The following is a 26,296-nucleotide window of genomic DNA, read 5'->3' as shown; positions in this document are numbered from 1 at the left end:
TGTAAATTTAGAATTTAATTTAAAAAAATCAAATTCTTGGCTATGCTGGCAGATGTAGGCTGCCATTGATTTTGAATGTGTTCCCTTCAGTGCAAATGAAAACCCAGAGTATTAATCCAAAGGGAGTGTTCTCAACCTGTACATACAGTCATGATACTTTAAAGACCGTCACTATGGAGCACCTGAGATTGCACCCTAGTAAGTGAAGCTGACCACTTCTCATAGGAGAACCATGATCAGTGAGAGAGGAGAAAGAAACAGCATTTTGTTCTGCAGTTACAAATCAGACTCTGGCATATCAGGCATATCTGCCATCAGGTACCCGATACCATAACGTCCATTTGGAGCAGTGTCCAGAGTTGGTGATCCAGTCTGTTTTCGATATATGTTTTTGCCAAAATTTGGAGATGGCACTTCACTTGGACTCTTCCCATGAATCAGACTTGTATTATCTCCCTCCAGATTAACAGGTTCCTTTATTATCCGGCCTCTTTTGTAGGATACAGATGCCAAACTACCAGAGCTGTCATCGATAAGGTTGCAACGGCGCACCATGAAGACTATTGGGACTGGCAGTATGGCCAACACCATCAGAGATATACAGACGATCATTCCCCATGTTGGATAGCTGTGGAACTGTTCCGTAGCCTGAGAAACCCAAGAGAAAAACTATTAACACATCTTTACTTAAAAAAGAGAAAACCTGCAGTCCTCACCAAGGCCTGCAGTTTTTGAAACAACACATTTATCTTTCTGTCACCTTGCACCCACAATGTGGGCACCACTATAGATCTCAAATTTGAACAGTCATGGAGATGTAGGATTGCTTCCTTTCTGCCAGCGAGTAGGACCAAAACACTCTCCCGTCGTTTCCAAGATGCTCAGAGCACTCTAGCAGAACCCAAATCAAGATTTTCACATTAGGCTTTCTGCTACATTTGTCTGTAGTTATTGCCTGATCCTTTAAAAGATGTTCAGAACAGACAAGTGTGCAGTGGTATCTGTAACTGTGCCAGGAAAATCAGTCCTTGTTCTGTAGACTAATAGCTGGTCTAGACAGGGACTGTCTCTGATCGCCCTGTGGAATTGTTCCACTTTGTATAAACTTCATGTAAACTGTAACACATTTACTGGGGCAGTGACTGCACTCCACACCTCTACTGCATCCATGAATTACTGGCCAACAGACTCTGCCTAATTTTGTACATGGAAAGGAATGGTTTGTTCGGTATTTTAAGGTACTTCTCTTTCCAATTTTTGTGGGCAAGAATCAAACATAACAAGAGTGTTTCACTGAGAATCCTGAGAAAGTAGCAGTGGGTGTCTGATTAGAGGCAGGCATCCACCTATAGCAAAGCCAACCTATTGTATTTACATTTTACCTATCTTTGCTGCGATTTATCCCCCTGGCTAATTTGGACAACTGTCCCTGAGATCCATTTCTCTGACATTTTACTCTCCCTGTATTTTGGATGACAAGTCTGTAGAAACAGCTGAGGGCTGATGAGTCTACAAGCTAGCAGAACTCTTAGGAGTTACCTTTGTTCACAGAGACAAGTTTATTTACAAATTAAACATTCTTATCAGAGACTAGTTTTAATGCAGCTGTTACCTACAATGTGATACATGTTCCCAAAGGGGAAAATTTATGACATGGCTAAATCTCACTACTTAATTCCACGTTAAAAATTGATGTGATATCCGAAATTACTTATTCAGTGTTACCCCCCAACTATTTTCTGCAGTAAAATAAGATTTAATGAAAGTGAACAACCTCTCCCAACCTAAAGAATTTCTTTAACATACATCAACAAACCAAAAGTCAGAAAAAACATGAAAGTTCATGTCAAGCAGTCGTATTTCAAGGCAGAACTACTCTAAAATTAAAAAATGGTTGGTTTTACATTAATGTTACTTGAGACAAAGAAAACACGTCATTATTTATACTGATTTTGAATTTCTAATTGCAAATTTTTTGTCTTTTCATGTATTTCTGAAATACTTCAGATATGATCACTGTGATGGTGGTGGCACCTGTTATATACATACCGAATCTTCAATCCAAGCATTGTAGCCAGGAGGACTTAATCCCATTTGGACAATGCTAGCTACCAGCAAACAGAACAATACTAAAGGTGAAACATACTTCCACATGTAGTAATAATACTGGCTTGGAGAAAATCCAAGCATATCCTTTAGATCCTCCATAAATCTGTGAAAAGAATAAAAAGTTATTCTTAGTGTGTACACTGAGATTTCAAGTTTGATTGATACATAGCTCCTAATTTGAGGGAACAGACACACTGAAAAAATGATTGCATAGAAATGTCTGCAGTTTAGACTATCTTATAGGCTGAAAAATAGAGCTTGTATTACTGGTTCAGAACAGATGAACAGAAGGAATTGCTATGCAATGCAGTGACTTAGTAAACTGCTTCCTAGACCATGCTAGAAAGATACTTAAACTCACCTTTCTTTTCTAAGATTCTTTTAACATCATCTTATATTGTCTACTGGGTTGTTTACTAAGGCATGTGTCACTACTTTTGAGGACATATACAACCAACACATCTTACAAATTCTGTAAAATTAATTTCAATCCTACATGTGTGCTGCAGTGTAAAAAATAACTTTATGCATAAGCTATGGTTTGCATCATGTAAGTTGCTGAAATAAAACTTTGTGAAGTTTTAAAACTGTCTCCTTGTGTCTCAAAATTTCAAGTTATGATATGAACAAAACTCCTATTTTTGTACTCTTGACGGAGGAGTACATGGTTCCAGAGCCAGTAGAAAAAGAGAGAATATTTTTAGAATTAGCTCTTTTGGAGTCTGCACAAGCACTGATTCTGTTTTAATTCCCTTGTGGTCCCACTCCCTTTTGGAATGTGCATCTCAAAAAAGCTCTTGTAACAATAAATACGTTTTCAAAGCAGTTACAACTGTGAAGTTACTGTCATTTAAACTCTCAAAATTTTTTTTGAACTGCATAGTTTGTTTACACTGCAATGAAACACATCGTTAAAAAGAAACTGAATTTACAAATGGACCGTGTCCTCTATAGATAGCCTTTTCTTTCTGGGATCTCCAGTTCTTCATCCAATTGAACATAAATCTATTACCTTCACTTTAAAATCTTTCATCTTGTCTATCCTACTTATGCTCTTTTAAAAGCTACCAAACTCCTTTAGCACCGATTGCAGCATAGCAGATTTTCCTTCTTGGCTACAGAGATTCACCTGTCGCCTTTTTTCTATCCTTTGGCTGTAATGCCTTTGAATGCAATGTTTTTTGCTTTTTTTTCCCTATCTGATCAGACAATGTGTCTCATAAGACATACATACGGATCTTCATCTACGAGGAGGACCCCTTGGTGCTCTCACAGCCAACGACAATCTGAAGTCATTGAGCAGTTTTTGCAAAGAAGAATGCTACTTTCCTGAATAAGGATATTCTGGAGAAATATACATCAGAAGAACTATTAGGAATAATCCACAGGGAGGTTCAGGTGGCCGTTATGAATGAGAAGTTTGGCTGTTAACTTTTCACTACATCCTGTCAGAAACTCTTCTGAAAACATGAATCAACTGCACTCTGATTCAGAAGCAAAGGATTATTGTATTTTAGCTGCATCTAAATACCAACTTCCTCGCAGGTAGGTTGTTGACTTTTGCCACGTCTACCTCCGTTCACAGTGGAACCCCACCCAACTGGACGGTACCAACCTGATAACCAGGTCATCTGTTTCATCTTTTGTTTCCATGTGTAAAAACATCCACATGGTGTTTTCACGTATTTGTAATCAATTACAGGATTATACATGTGGCCCAAGTGGGAATTCTCCCTTAATGAGTAAGTAGACCAGGCACTACTTGTGTAGACCAGAAACAATGTCTGGAAACCATAAAATTAAATTTTCTTATTATAGTTTTATTTCATTATGGCACAGGACTGGCTGATTACTCAGCTTGAACAAGTGAAAAGTCAAATGAAAAACCACCCATTCTATGTCACCCTTTGTACATGCAAAGGAATCACAGATGTTTAAATTACTTCAACAAGTTAGTATAGCATACTCTGTTTTATCTGTGGATGGCACGAGTTATTTTTGAATCAAACTCTTCTGTTCCTTAAGTGTGGCATATATTGATCTCACCTAGTGAGCACATTCTGGTGATTTCAGTCATAAGACGTAAAAAAATTAGAGGCACTTGATGGTCTTTTCTCTTCAGCCATCACTGATAGAAAGTCACTTAACTTCATTGTCAGCTGTGCTGCTTCCAAGTAAGTTTTCATCCTATTTTTTTAATTTCCTCTCTTTCCTCTCTCACAACTAATGCAAAGGACAATTAATTGCTACAACATTGCAAACTAAATCTAGTTCATAAACTGAAACCTTCTTATTGTTACTGCCATTAGAGTTTGCTTTGTTCCTTTCTCAGGCTTCCTGGAATACTGCAGATGTGTTCAGTAAGTTCCTTATCTGATGCTTAGACCATGGTTGTTATTTCTTGAAATCTTTCTGTTGCTGTCATTTCTACATAAATTCCTCATGCTTGCATATCCAGCCTCCTTTCTAACTCTCTAATTTTGCCTCTTTTACTGCATTCTCTCTTTGGATCCATTGCAACCGTTCTTTGGGTTTCACTACACTGTCCCAATGAAGTGTATCTTGCTCCAAACTTGTTCTTAAAACCAGACTAGATTCCCATCCAGATTGACCCACTTTCTACTTACTTGTATTTATGTGTACTTTGCAAATACTTCATGCACTGTAATTAAAATAGTAATAATTATTTTAATGAATATTGTTGATATGGACAGTGAGATGCATTTCCTTCACTTACTTGTCTATTCCATAAATTCGGGTGACTGCAATATTCTCCAAAATGACCACAATAAGCAGGGGCAGAGTAGCCGAGTAGTCATCAAACATCGTCACAAAATAATTTCCAGAGCGCTGCACAAATATCAGGCCAATAAAAAATGCTACCGAACAGCAGATGACTGGAATAAAGGACAGAAACATGAGCTGTATTCATAACAAAGTTCAATAGACAAAGAAGAAATAGAGTTCGAAACAGCAAAGATATACTTTAACACATTATTTCATATAATCAAAGTTGGTAACGTTTTACTTTTTAGAGGGTCCCAATTTTAAGAATATTGGGAATCCTACCTATGCCCTACCTAACAGAAATCAGAATTAATGGAATTGCCATATTACAACAGTCCCGATTAAGCAGCAGAAATTAATTACGTGACTATTTCTCATTAAACATTTAACTTAATGTGAATGAAAGACTAAAATAAATAGAACTGGTAAACTAAACATCATACACCATGTTACTTGGTAGCTAGATCACTTTTTGGAATTTAGAAGTGAAAAGAACCAGGTTTCAGACTATGAGCCTAAAAAATATAAAGGCTGAATAGACTTCCCTTAAAAGATCATTCGTGATGTGAAGTCCCATTGGGATCTGTCTAAATATATTTGTGCACTAAGCAACAATATTCTGACCCTTCTTTTGCTTAAGGACAACCCAAAATATATTTCTTGAATCTCAATATAATTTTTTTCCTATTAAATTCATCAAAAATTAGGACTGAATGCTTAAGTAGCCATAAAATAAGCCAAATTTCAGTAAGTTGTGAAACTAATTGTAGGTTGAGGACCAGTAAGACTGATTCTCCCACTTGAATTGCCCTTTTTTTTTCCCTCGTTGGGAATTTAGGCTAAGGATACACCTAAGCAATCTAAAATATTAGGTGAAATGAATCTGGGACAAAATACAAAATATCCTTACACATCTATTGCATAAATCCCAGATAATCAATTAGTATTGATTATAGTAGTGAAAGGAAAACAATGACATTTTTTAAAATACTGTGGTAGAAGACCAATCACTTTTTTCAACCTTATAGGAACTACTGTTATAATGCATTTCAGAGAACAGAAATTTACAGAATTAAAGAGATCATTATAAATCAATGTGAACTCCTAATGCAAGATAATAAAACCAAAAGAACACTGATAATCTCCTCAACTCCTCTCATTTTTCACAGTTTTATTACCAGAGAAAAGAATTAGACCACCAGAATCATGTGTACGTGAACATAGAAATCCTTGCTATTCTTATGTCCTCCTATTGTGTCCTACCACAGCACCCCAAAAATATGCATCTTTACTTGTAAACTAAGGCTCTGATAGGTATACTCATCATAGCTTGGCACATACACATGCAGACTCCGATTTGGAAATACAAACGCAAAATAACTTTTAAGCATATGAGTTGGGTTTCCCCGAACTCAAGAGGGGCTGAACTGGAACCATAGCGCAAGAAGTTGCAAATGTGCTCACACTTCCGTAAAAATTGAAGATTTGCCGTTTTTAAGCACAAACTCTAGTGCAGGCATAATCCCTGGTAAATCCCACCGATACTGCATGAAGCATAATCCAGGCATTTCAATTTTATAAGTTAATTATAAAAACACCACATCAAATTGTAATCCTTTGAGTACAACTGAGTTTAGCAAAAATCATGCATGCATATCAGTCAAAAAAATTACAAGAGAAAGGCAGTTCTTGAACATTCCTTTATCTTAACAGGTTTTTTTTTGTCAAATGCATTAACAAGGAATTACTGTAAAATGCTCCATTACTTCAGAATAATTACTATATATCACAGTATTTGCACATATACTTAGAAAGAACAGTTGATTTCTAAACGTCACACTGGTTATTCAGTAAGAATTTAAGAGCTGATTAAAAAAAAAACAAGCAAGTGCTCCATAGGTTAGGACTTCTGAAAAATCAGTTGATTTATCTTTATGAAGAATTTGATTCTTAGACCTAGCAAAGCAAAAAAAATCATGTTTTCTGTTAAATATTACCTATTACCTAAGTAAGGAAAGGAAAGCAGTCAGGAAAGAGCAGTGCTTTGCTGCGTCAGGGGGTAATTGTTATATATTACTATTTCCTTCATAGAGTTAGATAATGTTAAAGCAGCTTATTACGTTTTTTCATTTTTTATTCTTCTTGTCACAAGTATTGATGCATAGCACATCAAGTCCCTTGCAGCTGTCCTGACAATTTTCAGAAATCTAACTTTCACATTTTACGCTGACATTCTATCTCAAAACCAGAAATTGCTACAAGATTATCAGAACTACATGAACAGGCTACAACTCAAATAACTTTGGGTGTTTAAATAAAATAAAACCTCCAAACAACTAGGCATCTTGTTTAAGACCCGTTCCACATTCAACAGGGAAAAATACGTTCCTCTAGAGAGTAACTGTACTGATTTTTAAAAAAATAAACATTTCATCATAAATTAAGATTTCATTTGGCCTACTTCAGAATAATCTGTAGTAATTTGCAATGCATTTTCATTCTTTCCTCTTCCTTTGTTTCCCTGACATGTGACACAGGCTGGAATGGAAAGTACTCTGGAAGAGCTCAGAAGGACCGACAATACAGAAACTTGTAATACAAATCCTCCACTAAAATCTAAGTTCTAGGATGTTCCTGATCTTGTAACATTCAAGAAAAGATTTTATTTGTAGATATTAATGTGCCTGTGCATGGACATACAGTCTGGAATACAGTTATTTACTGCTCTGTAATGTCAGCACTGAAAACTTCCATGTCAAAAAACTAGACTTCATACGCTCAAAAAAAAATACTTAGCTTACTGCTCTTGTGAGAAAAGAAAATTTGTGCAACTCACCAGTAAGAATTTCTTTCCTGGCTTTGAAGGTATCAACAATGGGTGTGATGATGCCTTCAATGGTTCCAAACATACTTCCAAGTCCCAAATTTACCAACATGAGGAAGAACATGACTGACCAGAAGGGAGAAGCAGGGAAGTGGGTCATTGCTTCTGTAAAGGCAATAAAAGCTAAACCAGTTCCTTGTACTGCCTGTCAGTGAGAAAAAAAATCCACATTATTATTCACAGACAGTATTTTTTTTTTGTAGGGAGAGTCTGACTTTGGGTTCATGCACTGTCATTGATTAAATCTCGAAGGTACAGTGGGAAGCTGCTATCTAATATGCGATTCTTCCAAACCTGTAAACTTAATTAAAATATTATTTACTGAAACATTGGATTTGGCTGAGAATCTTTAAGTTCATTGACACCACCAACACACTTCTTTCATAGAATTCTAGAATACCAGGTTGGAAGGGACCACAAGCAACATCTGGTCCAATCTTTCCTGGCAAAAGCATGGTCTAGACAAGATGGCCCAGCACCCTGTCCAGCCGAACCTTCAAAGTGTCCAATGTTTGGGAAAATACCACTTCCCTGGGGAGATTTTATTCCAATGGCTGATTGTTCTCATTGCGAAAAATACTCCTCCTGTGTCCAATTGGAATGTCTCTTTCGTTGATAATTTTGCATGAGAGCTATGACACAGGATTGATACAGAATACACTGTTTTCTCCACTAAGTCTATAAAGGACTTCATTTCTATACCTATTTGTTTCAAATTTAAATGGCAGGAATAGTGTAGAAACTTTTAATGTTTAAGGCACTGATACAACATTTTAGCTTCAGATGCTGGTGCAGCTACACAGAGGTCAGTGTGTAAAACTGGAAGTCCCTCTGAAAAAGCTAGAAAAATATATTTTCTTTTACAAATCTGGCTTACAGTAAAGATTTCAAAACAGGATGATATTCATTAACAGTTACCTAATAAGCAAAGAGTAACTTTTTACTTTCTAGTGAAGTATTATTTATATTTAATAATTCTATCTTAACATTAGACGACATAGTTTGAGGCGTTGAATAGGTTGAATTGTTTAGTCTTTGGAAAAATTCTCATGCTCAACTCTTCTAAAAACAGAACTTTAAAAATTTATCACTTCCTGAGGAGAGTGATAGAATGATCAAAATACATTATACATCAGAGGAGACTATATTAAGACATCAGACCTGAAAGTCCTCAGATGGGCTGGAATGCAAACCTGCATGGAACCATGTTTTCATATGGATCTCTATAGATGTATTGCTCTTAGGTACACTGTACTGATACTCTGTGTAAGTATACTTCACAATTTATTTCAGGATTACAAATATTCATACATTCATAATCTGTATTTAAGACTTACTACTCTCACCTTGTTAAGTTCATCTTCAATTTGACAAGATTTCAGACCGAGAGAATCGAACTCTTCTTCTTTAACTTTCTGAATAATGTCATAAACTAAATTGTAATCTTCTGCAGTAATGCTCGAGAAATTGATATGATGCGGGATCATATCATGGCTCAGATTGCCTGTTTTCAAAAGTTTTAAAATCTTCTCTGAATTTCTGTAAAACAGAGACATCAAACTCAATGATCTGTGTTAATTCATAAATGAAATATACCATAAAAATAATTTTAAAAAATGGATATTCATACTGGATAACACATTTTTCATTTATGATATTGGCTTTGAAGCCCAGAACTGCAAACACCACCAAAGTTGCCAGCACAGAAGTGAAAAAATTGATGAAGGACACCAGTACAGCATCAAAATGGCAGTTGTTGTCTCTCTTGTTGTAGCTTGAAAAGGCAATGACTCCACCAAATCCAAGCCCTAAGGCAAAGAACACCTGAGTAGCAGCTTCTCTCCAGACCTTGGGCTCCAGCATTATTTCAAGCTGTTTGAAATTAGATATAATATATGTCAGCTATAAAATGCATTTCTATTACATGAAAAGACAACATAAAAACAAGCAGGAAGACAACCTACATCATAAAATGCTAATACTCCACTACAAATGTATTTTCACCATGGTAAAATGAAAGCTGAATGTGACACTTTAAGTTGAGCAAACTTACGGGACAGAACTTCTAATTATTTTATATTATATAATCCTTGAAGAGAAACATACTATACAGTATGTTCACCACAATGAGACACTACTGGAACTATAAGATTTTTGAAATAGCAGCTAGTTATACTGAGACATAAGAGAGAAAATCCATCTTTTTTTTTTTTTTAACAGTATTTACTGACTTTTTTTTTTTTTTACAGTTTATCTACTGACAGTTCTTAGAATTAAGATGTATTTTGGGATGATCAACCCTCTTATAAATGCAATAAGTATGTTTAAAGTCACTTTATTGTCACTTTTCAAAAAAAAAGTGAACATGAGGTACATATACAGAATTCTATTACATGCAAACACGTAAAGCAGAATGCAACATATGAAATAAATGCTGGCCACCACAATCTGTATTGTCCACAAGTCAAATCTTCCTTAAGCCAGACGCCCTGATCTTACCCTAAGTTATATGTGTCATGTACCTGGGGGGCAACTATGTCTTTTATCAAAAAATTGAACTGTACTGCTCATTCAAACTTCAAGAAATATCTTTGTTACAAAGTTATGAGTCATCATGTGTCTATCTCAGATTCTTCTAGATACTGAATCATAAAAAAGAAGTACGTGTGGGATTTAAACATTAGATCTTCTCAAGTTGATTCAGGGCCTGCGTTCATTGAACACTGAAAGACCTTATGTCTGTATATGTGATTTTTTAAAATTTTTATTTAAAACCCTAGGCTTATCAAAAATAGTAAAATTAAAAAGCATCAGCATAGATGCCAGCATCATTACACTAACTGTCTTACTCTGAGGAAAAAAAAAATCTGCTATTGTTGTGACAATATTTTGAAAAATTTTCCAGTTTCCCATAAAGGCAGATACCTTCTTTATTCATGTATACATAGCTAAAGTACAATATATTGAGGAAAAAAAGAAGGTATGTATGACAATTGACTTGTTCCTGACTTACAATTTTTGTGATAATTACAATGCACAAGTAGCTACTGCAGGTAGTTCAATCCGCCTGTATCACGCAGTCATGCCGGAGCTTTTCCACTGGAGGGAGCTCGAGGATTAGCCTTAATTTTACCAACTCTAAATGAATCAAGTATCGCCACACTTCTCACTTTCTGCGATACCTCATCTCGTATCATGAAAGTAGTACCTTCTCAGATACACATTGCCTAGCATTTCAAAATAAACTTGTAATTTATTTGCTATTATAAGATATTTTCTGTGAAATTTTGGGGGCTCTGTTTAAACTTCATATGGTCCTACAGTTTCATTACAGTAGTTGACTTCAGTATGATTTTCATATACCTTTCTTTAGGTTTTCATTAAGGTTATTATTTAGAAATTCTGTTTTGTTCATTAACCACGCAAAGCAGAGGAATTTTCCCCTTCTTCATTAGCCCTCTGCTCTCACACCTGCACCAATGTGTGCCAGTCCTCTGCTGTGCTGACACAGCTCTTCTGTGGGAATGTCTTTTGACAGTCTGTGGTCAAAATGGGGTTGTTTGCTGAACTAATCAAGGCTGAAAGATGTTTCCCCCTCCCCTCATGTCTATTTGAATAGTTTTCAACCTTGATCAGTTACAGTCCGCCTGCCCAAATAAACTGTTAGCACAATGGAGCTAACGGGAACAACAATGGTGGGGGAGTCTGAATTCCTTCAGGTAGTTTCATACAAATCTACAGTTCAAACTAGCACCCAAGTACAGAAACAATCAGATATTATAATGAAAATACTTTTAAGGGTTTATATTCACAGGTACTGTACGTGACATACAGGCCTCCTAACCTCAAATTTAAACCACAACTTACAATTTTGAGATACAGAACTAGAAAACAGTAGAAGAAATTAACAACAATTTTTCTTTCAAGACCATTAATCTGAACACTTGAAGCAATTGTTTATTTCAGCTATAACTATAAAGTAAGCATGAGCTGCAACTTATTTTAGGTCTAACTCATGAAAGATGAAATAGCGAAGAGGTGTTGGTATTCAAGGGGAGTTTCAGTGTTTTTACTTTCCCTCACTATCTAGTGGTACTTCTCCAGTTAAAGAATTAACACTGTGGTTGAGAAACCAAATTATAACTTCAAAGAGGTCTGTATTTCATCTCTGCTACAGAGTTCCTCGTCATCAGTAAGCATTACATTTCTCTGTTCCTCAGATTTCCCAAATTTGCCTGAGCAGCCTGCAAGTTCCTGCACAACCACGACTCTCTAAAGCAGTGACAGCCAGTGAAGCGGAGCACGACTGCATATCACAATGCAAGAAATAACAATATGATAGCTAACAAAGGTCATTTTTATAAGGTGACAGCTCTCCACAGACTCAAAACACCTGAAACCAAAACAACTGACCACATCCTGTTATCTGGCATTAGCCACTATGTGCATCGATTTTAATCATCTTATTACTTGGCTTTCATTTCTGAAACATCAGTCCTGTTCTGCTCAACTGCATTATGAAATGGACTTGTTGGAAAGTCCATTTCATAATACAATATGAAGCCTAGCATTATGACTACTCAAACACGCTGTTCCTGCAGTATAGGTGTTATAAGCATTTAAGATAGGTGTGGGTAGAATTTAGACCTTCAGGCTACACAACGATTCATAATATCCCTTCTCATCTCTGTAGTTATAAAGTTGTGTAAGACATGTTCCTGGTAAAAATGCTGACAGCAAAAAAATATATGCTTAGATCTGCTGCTATCTTGGCACAACAACCCTAAGAAACATAGTAAGGAAAGCTGAGTGGTGAGTACTTAGACTACTTCACTATTAAAGACAAGTCTCGTGTACTTTGGGCTACTGTGCAAACAGCATTAATTTATTTCTAAAAAGGAACAAATTTATCCTCTTTCAAAAGGACAAGTTAATTATGTAAAGCCATGACAGCATTCAAGATAAGGCATTTCACTGCGACATCCCAGAACCAGGCATTTCAATCCTAGAGAATGGCAAGATCTAAGATTCACTTCTCTTTTCAGTATTTGGAACTCTCTAAACATCCTGAACCCTGTAAACAGCACTTTCAGTTGCTTAGCTTTGTATCTAACTCTGGGAATGCTTCACCTAAAGGAGATAACTCCACACAGACCCTTGGAACACTTAAAGCCTTTGGACCTTAGGGCTTGATATTGTGCCACTGAGGTCAACAACAACTTTGCAATTTAACCAAAGAGAAATATGGCCAAATGTTCTATGAAGACAAGAAGCTTAAATGAGAGCATTCATAAATGGTCAAATTGCCATGGAAACTTTAATACACTGCAAACAGAAATTAAGCACATACCTTAGGTGTGAACATGTGACGAATTCCATCCACTGACCCATTAAGGAGTAGTCCTCTGATCAGAAAGCATAAAAGTACCACATAAGGAAAAAGGGAACTAAAATACATGATCTGAAAAACATTAAGAAAAAATTTAACATAACATCGATGGCCTTTATTTTCAATAGTTTCATTCACTACACAGTATCTTTTGGATATATCACCGTATTGATAATCATATGCTCTAAGAAATATGCAAGACACTTCCTAATCCCCTTATCTCTTCAGGAGAAAGCAAAATCACATGACTGTAAAATAAATTCTGTACTGTATTAAAACAATGCAGTTGTCATTGACTAACTGATAACTGCTGGACTTCCAGGCAAATTCAGTGTGAATCCAAAGAGATGATGATGAGGAGGACAGAAATAGACTGTTTTAGAAATGCTTCACTTTATAAATGCACTTTGATTCAAGTACATGGTGTGGTAAAGATAGGCAGCATGAATAGAAACTCATTCTGCCTTCAGAAGCAAAGACAAAGAGTCAATAGAAAGCACATAACCAACAGATTCACATCACTAAGCAATGCTTCCTGATAAAACAAAACAAAAAAATTAGTAATCAAATACGATCTTGCATTCCCCACCATTGAAAAGCAAATCTATTTTGTACTTTAAAGTTTAGTGAAATGATTCTCTCACTAAACTTGCTAGTTGTTTCTTTAACTGAAATACACTAAAGAGGTCACAGAAATTTCCACCTCAGTGCCAAACCAAAGAATTTTGCTATTAGAACAGATTATTTTTCATCTGAAAATCCCACTGAGATGCACAGAGCTAGCAAATCATTCACAAGCCAATCCAGCTGGCTGCATGGAAAGGAAAGAAGACAAGGTGATGTACTCAGGTGCAAAGAGATGGTTAGTCACTAGTCAAAAGAAACAACCCAGAATGCTGAAAAGCAGCTGCGTTAATGACAGAAGCGTGGATACCAATGATGGTAACAATAAAAAGAAGAACGGCAAGGCATTTTGAGGATCTGGGTGCACTGCCATCATACCGTGAGTATACAGGAAACCTAATTCCTTAAATATTCAGAAATACGCAGACTTAGGCTGCACAATAAAGTTGATGTAGAGTTATTTGCAACAGTTACACTGATTCGAACAGAAATGACTCTTCTTCAGATCCCAATTGCCACTAAATTACTACAATTCCCGCTAAAATTACTCCAATTTTAATGCTTAACTACTAACATTCCTCTACGTGAGATCATACAAATACTGGTGTGAGTCACAGCTTCTAACCCGTTCCTACAGATTTCGTGAGAGAGTAAACAGAGGGTGAGGTGAACAAAAATCTCACGAAATGTTTCAAAGTAAAACACTGTCATTTAGGTAAACAGTATACTCACTTTGCCTGAAGACTGAATGCCTTTGATCATGGCTAGGCATACCATGACCCAGGCAGCCAGCAAGCAGATAGTCATCTTCCAATTTAAACCCCCGCTCTCTGACAGAGAGCTGGAAATATTCAGCGCTTCTCTGTACCAGTAATAAGTGGTTGCAGAACTTTTTTCACACTCTGGCTCCACAACTGTCAAGAGATGTTAGCAAGTGAAGAATGGGTTCAGGACAGAAATATTTTCCCAACATTTCATAACAATGTTCTATCAATTCTCAATATTGGTAGTTGTGCCGTCATCATTTACTGAGAAACTGAATTCACAAAGACTCTTATGACATTGACTAAATGAAAAAGTGACTGCTATCAGTGAAAAGTTCTGGGTATATCTTTTTAAAACACCCTTTTGGGACAATATACTCCTCTGCATATGGTCAATCCAAGTCCTAGACAGAATTTACTATTTTCACTTAAGTATTAAATAGTAAGCAGGCCTAGTTGAAGACATACATTCCGTTTATCACACATAAGATTAGATTACCTACACATGACACTGTGACTTACATACTATGAAAAATATCCCTCTGAAATTGAACACAATTTTGAAAATACATGGAAAACAATTTCTCAATTGTGTCTGCTTTGATATGCTGCTCAAATCAACAGGCATTTAATAACTGTTATAAACAATAAAATAATAACATAATGATACCAAAGTTATGAGGAAAGGAAAAAAATGGCTCCTACACTGCTATATTAAATCAAAGCTGCTATGCGTATTCCAGAGGTGATTTTTTGGTTATATTGCAATACTGCTTTACTCATATTACCAAAGTTTAAGAAACCGTGTCTATCTAGACATATAGCACATATAAATAGAAAGAATTCTTCAATGAAAGAATTTACTTAATTTTTTTATAAATTATTTATATCTGACAATCAATCATATCTCTAAGCTAGGTCCCGAATCAAGTTAATTAATGAAAAGAATGGAAAAATAGATTAATTCTAAGAAACGTAACACAGGTGTCAGATCTTCACTGAAACAAATTGATAAGTTGTCAAAAATGATAGGATGTTATCAAATGTAGTATTTTTCTTTGTTTATGCTTGGTTCAGATGACCTCTGCTGAAGTTAAGCTGACACACTACATCTTAATATTTAGGCAGGATAAGAGTACGTAAACAACCACTGTGGCTCGATTAATGGACAATAGCTTGTGGAATACAGTCAATTTGACTGTGTGCCAACATTCACAAATACTGATTATTTCAAACAACTGAAGCAAACAACTCTGCCAAAGACACTATAAAAACACCACACTACTTTTCAAATGTCCCTGGTTATCTTCTTTATTAAAAGGATAAAAAAAAACCCACAAAAGGTAATTAAAGAAAATTTAGGATCTGAAATAAAAAAAAAATAAAATAAATATTTCATATTTCAATAGCAAGGATAATGCAAAGTGTGTAACTATAATGAGATAACCAAAAACAAGGGATAAGGAACTTTTAATGCTGCTGTATAATATATCCATGTGAGACCATCTCATTACAGCCACAAACCAATGCCAAATTATCTCATTTCTATTGGTTTAAAAAGCAAACAATGCTTTTATCACACGCATTTCACTGACGTTTACAGTTTTCCATTTTCTGCTTTGTTAGTAATACAACACTTTTTGCTTTTCACCAGGAAGTATCCTATTAGTTGTAATGCAGAAATATCTTTCTTCCACCTTTGTTTTTCATCAAGCAAGCATAAAAAAGCAGTACCAACATCAGGAAAAAAGTAATCAGTTTTTTTTTGTGCAACACACTAAATAGCACTCTCCTAATTTCATTACTCTTTACAATGCTGTTGACAGTGATGTTGCTTTCCTAATACAGTATATTTATCTTAGATAAGGCTTCTTGTTGATTTTTTTCCAAGTACTATAACATGACATCTTATTAAGATGGAAAACCAGCTTTGCATGCAACACTTTCTCCCAAAAATACCTCTTTGAATTGTGTTTTTTGTCCTTTTTGTTTGAAAAGCTCAAATTTTACATAATTTATATGATTTTTAAAAACATTAATACAGACTTACAGGTATGAGATGTATTTTTGACTAAAGGACACTGGTCCCATGGTAATGGATGCTGAAAAGACTGGGAAAAGTAAAACAGACTCCATCCAATTATGACATTGTAGTACAGAGCCACGAAGAAACATACCTATTAAAAAAAAAAAATCAAAAATGTCAAGAAGTTATTAACTACATTTGCACATTAAGAAACAAAAAATCCTACTGAACCTCTGCATATTTCTGCACATCAGCCACTGATTGCAATTTTAACCAAAATGAGTCAGAAAAAACTGAATGGCTTGCCCCATTAAAGTACCTGACATTTTCTAAACTTTCTCTTTTCTCTGTATTTATCATGTAACACTTACACTTTTACAGGCATTTTTTCTCCAGAAGACTACTCTGTTCCCTAGTTCCTAGTTTCAAAAGAATCACAAAATACAAGTTAACTGGTTTTACAGACACACCTATGACAACATTTTTTAATGTACCAATGTAAGTTTTAAGATCTTCCAAAACATTGTAAACTGACACCCAGCTACAAATCAGTGGCCTTTCCCTGCAGCAAAACAGAAAGTCTGTATCCTACAGGCTGAAAGCAAACCACACAATTAATGTTAAAGACTTACTACACAGCTTGCAAATCCAATTCCTCCTAGTTTGGGGCTGATATAATTCCACACACCAATACTCCCTCGGCGGATCCTCTGGCCCACAGCAAGCTCCAAGAAAAAGAGTGGAATCCCTATTATCAGTAGCAAAATTAAGTATGGCACAAGATAGGCACCTATGAAAGGAACAAAGTATAAATCAGAGTGAGTGGAAGAAGAGTCAGAACTTGACACAACAACCGTGAAACTTTCTAATAGCTTCAAGTTTGAATGAGTGTCATTCACTGCAAAGCTTTTTTCATCACATGCAAAGAGTAATTTTACCTGAATCTTGGCCATACATCTTAAAAGATATGATGAATTCAGAGACACTGAATTTCTAAAGCATTATAACATTTTGAGGCAAATCTTACTGAAAGTGAGTTATTATCTAAACTAGTTGTTCATTTGTGTGAAATTTTGGGCATTTGATCAATCTTTTTAGAAATATAGTGAGGCAATCAGGAGCTGGATCAACATTCCTTAAAAAACTCTACACCTTCACTTGTAACAGAGCAGCGAGACTGAATTTATAAAGAAAACATAGGCAATAATGTGCATACAACATTCCGAACTTCATCCAACCTTAAGCCGTTTCAGAAAATCATCTGTTGATTTCTCCATGTGTACCTCAGATGCTCAGAAAGCGGATTTCACAAAGTACAAAATAATGACTCTACCGAACTAAGCAAGAAAACTGTATCAGCCAATTTCTATCAGGCTCCAGACAGAGACTAGAGACATGAGGTGGAAATGAAATGGAGTATTGTAGATCCAGATCTTGCAGTTCTCATGAACTCTCCTTAAAGAAATATTTGAAAATGCAACTGTTACTTCACTTTTATACATATACATATACATATATATATATATATATATATATATATATAAAAAGATATATTTTTCAAGGTCTTACTCCCAGGAAGTGGTCATACACAATTCTAACTTAAGCATGTATCTCCATTTATTTATTTCAGTAAAACTAACTGCAAATAAATATATCCATACACTAAGCACACTGACAAGTTCAGAGCCTAACTTCCTCCTTGGTGTTGCGGAGTAGTTGGTACTGGAGCTAACAAAACATTTTAGGGACCAGCAATTAGCAAGGTGGCACCTAATTTTCAAGTGTGTGGCTCTTATGCTGAAATATAGAGTACTGTGCTGGCCAACTAACTCAAAGGGCTTAGGATTTTTGATTGTAACCATTGTAAGGCTAAAGAAAAGCACCTAAGAAATGTAGACTGCAGCATGTTGGAGCAAGCTACAAAGCAAAGATCTAAAGACCTCAGAAGCTTAGACTCAGAGCTATTAAGTTGTATAATCAGTCTATTCATCTCTGTGATGAGAGAGAAGCTGAGCAAAGTTCAGAAACCAATTTGGGATTTATCCTCAACTCCAGCTAAGTCCTACTTTAAGTTTCTTCATCCAGTGTCAACTTTCTGGGGCTTTTTTAGGAGTGTATCAAAATACACTGTCATTTGCATATCCTTAGTAGGCAGCTTATCTCATGGAATACAGTTTATTTTAGGAAAGTTAAACTTTCCTAAGCTGTGCAGGAGGCCTCGGATTTTCTGGTACTACATACTGCCATTTAGGTCCCCTTGCTATTTTGCTCTTCATGAAATACAGGCAAATTGGACATCCCCTCTCATCATAAAGATCTTACAAAGATCCTAAGCATGGAGTAACTACAGTCTTGAGTCTAAGAACAGCAGGAAAAAAGACAGAGGAAATAAAACCTAAAAAAAACCTGCTGGTGGACCAGATAAAGAATATTGATCTTATTTACTTCACAGTCTACAGGCTATTGTTAGCAATGAAATAGCTCCTTGTGTTTTATTTTCATGACATGACAATATAATATGCAATGATATTGTCTGAGCAGCATTTGGTCAAAATCTGTCAGGCTCTGAACAATATACTGGTTTTGAGGTTACAATGTTCCCTTCATAGAGCCAAACATCATGGTCTATCTACTCATTTCAGCACACTATAGTGTCTACTTAGGTGTTACTTGTACTGAGGTAGCAGCTACATTCCCATTCAGGACTTTAGTGTCTCTTATGGTTCATCTTGTATGTGCACATAATGGAAAGAATGCAAAGGACTTACTTTCTACTATGAAAAGAGAGACAACGGGGACAGAAGGAAATAAACGTGAGGAAAACTGAGGAAGAGAGTAACAACAACATTCCAAAACAAGGGGGACTATCTGTCTTAAGAATATGTAAGACAAACAATACCATTAAATAAATGATTTATCATCAACATTCTCTCAAAACTTCTGCGAGACAGAAGTATACTGTTAATTCACATTGCAAGTGAGAGGCTTTGGCATCATTGTCTTTAAAAATCTGGTCATAAAATTAATCAAAAGCCAACAGTACATAGTCTTTTTAAATCACGTAACACTGTAAATGATACCTGAGGTCTTAATCAGACAGGTGTTGCATAGCTGAGCAGAGACAAGCCTAAACAGCTCAAAAAAATTGGGGCCTAAGTGACTTACCCTGTATCCCACTGGATGACTGTACTAGAGCAGGAACTGAACCCAGCTCTTCAGTGTCCCAGTCCACAACCTTAATCACAAGGCTGCAAAGTTAAGCACATGTTTAAAGACTGGGCTGACGTGGGTGTTTTATGGTGCAGTATCAATGTAAGTTGCAAGATTTATCAGAGTTAGATTCAACTTAATGAGTTAAATGTGGTGTTAAATCCACATTACATTATACATGACACAACCCTGAAATTCAGTGTGGGTAGCCAGTGGAATGCACATCTGTACTGCAGGGCTTGTGCAGAGCACCTGAAGCGCTGATCCTCCGATCACTCAAACCTGCTGAGCTTCCTTCTGATTTTGTGCCCCTCCCCAAAAGAAGGACATGATGGAAAATAGTGCTTGTATGAGTTTCAGTGCGATACATTTTGACGTAGCTGGATTATACAACTGTATATCACACCTGCAAAGGCTTCTGTGCCTGAAAGCACAGCATCTCTGGACAAGAATTTTGTTTCAGCCTTCCCTTGAAGATAGCGATACATCATAGAACTGTAAGACATCTTCACTTCATCATTAAACAGAACCAATACAGAAACAGCTCAGCATGTTTCTTATTTGCCAGTGCATGAAAACATGGGTCCTTGGAGTCAAATACTGGACAAGGATCATTTTTACTTTAATTAGAACAAGAAACTATACGTGCTGGCCTTCAACAACATCCTACAATTAGTTGCTACACTAGTTGCATCCTACAATTCTCTGCTACATCTACCAGCTAAGCAGCCTTCTGAGTATCACAGTTCCATGCAGTTCAGGATCCCCAGGTCTCCTTTCTACATTTTCTAAATTATTCTACTGGAAAGTCACTTTTTTGAATATTTTGGCCTTAAACACTGGCCTTCATATTAAAAAAACTCATCACAACTTCATAAGGGAAAGAAAAAAATCTAAAAAAAATCCCTCATCCTTCTTCACTAAAATGAATGACAAAGATACAAAAGATTTCAGGAAGCAGTGAATGTAATTATTGTGCACAGCACTGCTTTAATTTCTCAATTTTTTTATTTAACCAAGCACCATCAGCAACTGATAAATTGTCTCTCTTGATATTACAATATGTACTACATTTGTCAACATTATTGATAGAAGTGGAATATTAACATTGGGTTTAAGTTCTTACAAATGCTTAGGGAGGGGAAATAACATAAAATGACATGATTCATAGTGATTAAAGTGTTGGAAAATAATTTCAGAAGCAATAACGCAAGATGACTTAACCATTACCATCTTGATACTACAGAAGAACTTTTCTCCTAGCCACTCCTGATGTAACCTGAAAAATATATATTTCCAGATTTGTTTCAACTGCTGCTGTGCTAGTTTTTAATTGTCTAGTGTCCAATTTAATACTTACTCAATGGTAGTGAGCTTCACCACTGTCTTCAAGAGACACTCCAATTCTTATAACTTACTGGACACTTAACTAATAGAAAGCTAGCAAAAAGCTGATATTCAGATGAAGATCAACTTATTTTCAATCACGACAAGTGAGCAACAAAACACTTTAAGTTTACAGTCTACTAAGTTCCTATAAGCGAAATTATTTACCATGACAAAATACAAACTGCTTTTATCAGGAAAACTCTAATAAAAGGTTTTATGTTTTATCTGTAGGTTTGTAGTCTAGCCTACTGATCAGAGAGTCTTCCTGTCACTAGTCTTTCACACTTTACATATGTTCAGGTGTGCCTATTTACAAAACCGTGCTTAAAGGGTGAAAATCCCCTTATAGTCAATAAGCTTTAATGAAGAATTACACTTGCAAAATCAAAATAAGACATTTTCAGCACACTGAAGTACAACTAAATTTCTAATCTGATAATACAGTTTAAATCAGAACTCACAAAATAATATTGAACTCATTGGTGAATTCAAGGCACTGATTATAAATTATTGATCAAAAGCTAAATAATGAAGCCCCTGAATGCATACTCAGTGTTGGAATACAAGGGATTACTTGCTTTGCTCCCATTACGCTTGTATTAGACAATCAGACTGTAGCTTCTAATGACTACTCACCTTTAACAGTTTGCATATTATTTCCTCAGCAGTTCTCAACAATAGCAACAATAACTGCTGTGCTTTTTATAAGACCATAGAACTTAACTGTTCAAACTGCTGGTATTTCAGTACAAATCCAGACTACTTAACTGTAAAAACTCATTATGTGACTCTACCCATGTCAATCTTTTCAAAGCATAATGGCAAGATAATCTGCTAAGGATTTTCCTACACTGCTCACAGCTTTTACCTGTTTATCATTGTTTACTAGTTCTTTTGACTTTTTACATCACAGAGATGTTAAAAAGATTGACCTTAATAAAAAAAAAAAAAAAAAAATCAGGAAAATTAATGTTCATGAAAATGCAATACAAAATCTTTGGATGTGGAACAACACATGCAACACTAGAGGCACCTCTTAGATAATTTTGTTCACTTGTCATCATAATAATACTTGCTCAAACATCATGTATTCTAGCAGAGCAGCTACTTTAATTTGCTTTTGTTACTTCTAATATGGGAAAGTACCATTTTACTTCTGCTAATCCTAAAGGAAAATGACAATGAAACAGAATAAACTTTAAATATTTCCTTTGAAAAAAAGTGAAAAGTGTGCAAGCTATTCACCAGATGACAGCAATTAGCAGGAGGAAAATATAGGTCTAGTTTGCCACTATTTATTAGCCTCATGACAAGACTGGGTAGACCTGAGTGGTTCACTACCAATCATAGGAAGCTGAGGCAGCTCTGAACCTATTGCATGCTAACATAGGTTATGACATGGTTAGATAGAAACTGCCTATCTGAAAAAACACACATATTTGTCTTCGTATAGTAAAGTAATAAATAAACTGTGTAGTGTAAAAATTATAAATATAAAAAACCTTTAAATCTGGGTTAGCGCATACACAGCTCCAATGCAAATCACCTCTGTGAAGCACCAAGGAAGAAACAGCTTTTTTATCTGTCAGGCTGCAAAGAGTGGAAGAGGTGCCTTAAGCGCCAGATGAGGACTGGGCACTGCCTACCAGGGGTAAGGAGGACCTGTGGCGAGGACAGAGGTGAAGGAGGCAGAGAGATCTACAGTCAGTTCCTCAAATCTTCCTCAAAACAGCTTCAGCTTCAACCCTTCATTCGCAGAGCCTAAAACTCCTTTGAGCCCTCCCTCTCATCTCTGAAAATGAGCACCCTGGAGCACTCTCAGTCTCCTCCCAGCCTCTTTTTTTCTCTCCATACTTCCTGCATTACAGCTATACCCCCAATGTGGACCGAAGTTTGTCCCAGCTGTGTACCAGCCTCTCCTCCCACCTCTCATGACAAACTTTCTTCTGGAAAAGAGCCAAATGTGAAAGCCAGCAAAGAGCTACCCAGTCTAGCTGTAACAGTTGAGCATAAAAAAGATACTAAGTATTACTCTAAATATTTATGAGTTTATATGAATTAAAGCAGCAGGAAAATCTGTTAAAGTATCACAAGAATAAAGTGAATGAAGTTGTTTTGGTGGTACAGACCAGACACAGAAACAGAGATTGGAAAGATACCTATGGACATCCAAGTATCAGTGCAGTGTAGCGATACACAAGTTACCTTTAAAGGTGGTATCACAGATACCTCACTGAAGCAGTACAGAGCTCTGAAGTTAGGAGTGTCAGCATACCACAGGCCATAACCACAAACAAACTCAATCTCTCTAGAAAACAGGGTGGTAAACACCCAACTTCTTATCCACAAAATCTTCTAACAATATATATCTAATTGGGCTAACTTGTCTGTGTCTTTTCTATGTTTATTTTGTTGGTTTTGTTGTTCTTGTCACAGAAGTTTCAAAAAAGACAAAACTGAAGATTACTACACGATTAGCATTTGCCTTCCTTTTTACTGCTGGATTTGGAACACAACTTTGGAAGAAACCTGTGAAGGAAACTAATGAGTAACTATTTTTTTACTTCTTTTTGGTTTAAATTTTAAGTATAATTATTGGTTTACCACTTTTTAACACACTCCCCTAGCCTGACTGTATTTGCCAGATGTAAGTAATTTAAACATAGGGAAGAAAATGAAAAATGTTTGGACAAAACTGAAGGTGGAGACCTAGCCATACACTTCACTGAAACAGTTCTAACAAAAATCCACAGAAAGGCTGTTTACCCTATATTCACAGACTTCATCAGGTATTCATAGTAAAGCTTTCTCAGCAGAAGACTACAGAACAGTTCTCACACTGATATTTAGAATGGGTCACATAAAATCACTGTAATTTTACCTAGAATTAAATATATATGAAATAATCCATGTAGCAGAAAACTGAACCTCATATAAAATGTGTGCAGGTTTTTTTACGATGCATTTGAATTTTTCCCTCCTTCCCCCTATTCTTTTACACACTTCTGAGAATTATTTGTCCATTTGCACACACACAGGCACCAACGTACAAAGGCACCAAAGTACTTTACACATTTCAATGATTTGTGTCACCTTCTCCATCTTGCGTCATGGTTAACTCGAAAACCAAGAAAGCTTTAGATCTAACGATCACTCGTTTTTCTCCATTGTTTGGAAGGTTGCAATTTGCTAAAATGGTGCAAAATTATTGTTAAAAGCCAAATACTTCCTTGCCTCAGCCACATGCAGAAATCATTATGAGTCCACAGACTATGTTATACATTCAAGTTCCTGCAACCACAGCACAGGGGGAAACATTTAATTGCAACCTGAAGTGACTCCATATTTAATTTTTCAAATTTGATTAATGAAGTGCCATAATCCCTGAAGGTTGTGAGTTTTTTCCTAAAATGTGAAATTATTAATTAATCTAATACATTTCCACTTGACCTGAATTAAATTTACACTCTCTGACAAAGTAACTTTAAAAGCGCCTGACGGTATGAAACCAACAGCCTAAGGAGTATACCAACACATGTTTTCTGCTGGTTCGAAGGAGAATCCAATGGGCTTACAAAATTAGTAACTAACTACATTAAACACAGACTTTCAAAAGGGACACAACTACACAAAACAAACTGCGGTACTGCATTATCCTTGAGGCTACATCTTGATCCCATACTTAGGATTAAATGATATAGAAAATAAAAATTTTATTAGCTACACCTTTAAGTATGAATCAGTTTGCTTTAAAAACCGTTAATTAACAAATGTATTAATTTTTTCAACTCTTAGTGATACACGATCAATTCTACACTGTGCCTAGTAGACTAGATGAGATTGCCATCCTTCAACATCTTTTCTCAGTTAATATTAATTACAGATGAAAAAAATTTTAGATTCCACACCAATCATTAAATCAACCATTTAATTACTTTTTCTCCATAATAAAGGAGAAAAAAAAGTAAGTTAAATGAAAGTGAAAAAAATCTTAAAATAACTAGGTATGAAAGAATTTAGACTTTATCCTGGAGATGGAATATTTGAAAGGATAATCTCCATTTTTAGTGCTTGAACTGACTGAGAGAAAAGATGAAGCACAGAATTATACTCTGATTATATTCTAGGCTTGTTTTTATACTCCTCAATTACATCAGTTTTGTCATGCAAGTTTTAAAATCCAGCATTTCTATTCTGTAGTACACATTCACTTTTTGTATCATAAAAAGTGAGAGGCTTGGTTCAAATTCAGCTAAGTAATTAGCTACAATAGGATGTGCATTAATGTAGTATAGTAGGGTACAGTATAGCATAGGAAAAAACACTAATCCTGCATTGATAGAGGAAGGAAGGTCTCCAACCTCACACTTCATACTACATTCAAGACCACAGATGGACAGCTAACGAAATAGCTTGATGTTATTTTTCTAAGTAAAAGGTAACTTGCTATTTAGGAAAACAGTTGCCTAATAACAGCACAAAACGGATGCATTCCCTTAATGTAATGACTTAAATTATCAGTAAAAAAAATCCTTTTCACTCCTACACTATTTTGGTGTTCTTGCAGAAATTAAATCGTACTCAAACGGCCTAGGAGCTAAAAGCAATTAAGAAGTAAATGTGTGAAGCTTAGTACTATTAAACACTAAAGACCAAATACTGCTTTGGTCTTTAAAGGGGATGCAGATCTAATGCCTTGATTTATTGTCCAAGTACTATAAACAACACTAACTGGAGCAGGTTTTACTGTGGATATCCCTGCTAACCTTGAAATCTGAAAGGTTACTTTCATCAGTTAACTACAACTAGCTATCACAAGACTTACCTCCACCATTTTTCTGACACAGATATGGGAATCGCCACACATTCCCCAATCCCACAGAAAATCCAACTTGTGCCAGAATATATTGGAGCTTGCTGTTCCAAGCAGGTCTTTCATCTTCTACATCTGAGCCTTCTTCAACATCTACGTCTTTTTCTTCCTGATCATCAACCATAAGTTCACTCTTCTTAAAGGCATCATCTGAAGAGTCTTCATTAGAGAGAAGGTCCTTAACTGACTCAATGACCTCATCATCTAGTTCTCTTTTCACTACCTTGCTGTTCTTAGGCAT

General features: G+C 35.8%; 1 protein-coding gene across 1 annotated transcript; it reads right to left on the bottom strand.

Annotated features, from left to right (window-relative positions):
* Positions 1-276: 276 nt before the first annotated feature.
* SLC6A15 (solute carrier family 6 member 15) lies at positions 277-26,296 on the bottom strand. Its single transcript, XM_086471317.1, has 11 exons — positions 26,008-26,296; positions 17,216-17,373; positions 16,608-16,734; positions 14,526-14,707; positions 13,131-13,241; positions 9,411-9,652; positions 9,127-9,319; positions 7,733-7,925; positions 4,847-5,006; positions 2,050-2,212; positions 277-648 (listed from the first exon to the last, which is right to left on the bottom strand). The coding sequence occupies exons 1-11, from the start codon at positions 26,294-26,296 to the stop codon at positions 277-279; spliced, it is 2,190 nt and encodes a 729-aa protein (XP_086327443.1).

The sequence above is a fragment of the Leptosomus discolor genome, chromosome 1 (genome assembly GCF_034619465.1).
Source record: "Leptosomus discolor isolate bLepDis1 chromosome 1, bLepDis1.hap2, whole genome shotgun sequence".
In the NCBI taxonomy this organism is placed as follows: domain Eukaryota; kingdom Metazoa; phylum Chordata; class Aves; order Leptosomiformes; family Leptosomidae; genus Leptosomus; species Leptosomus discolor.
This window is presented reverse-complemented; position numbering and strand designations above follow the sequence as displayed.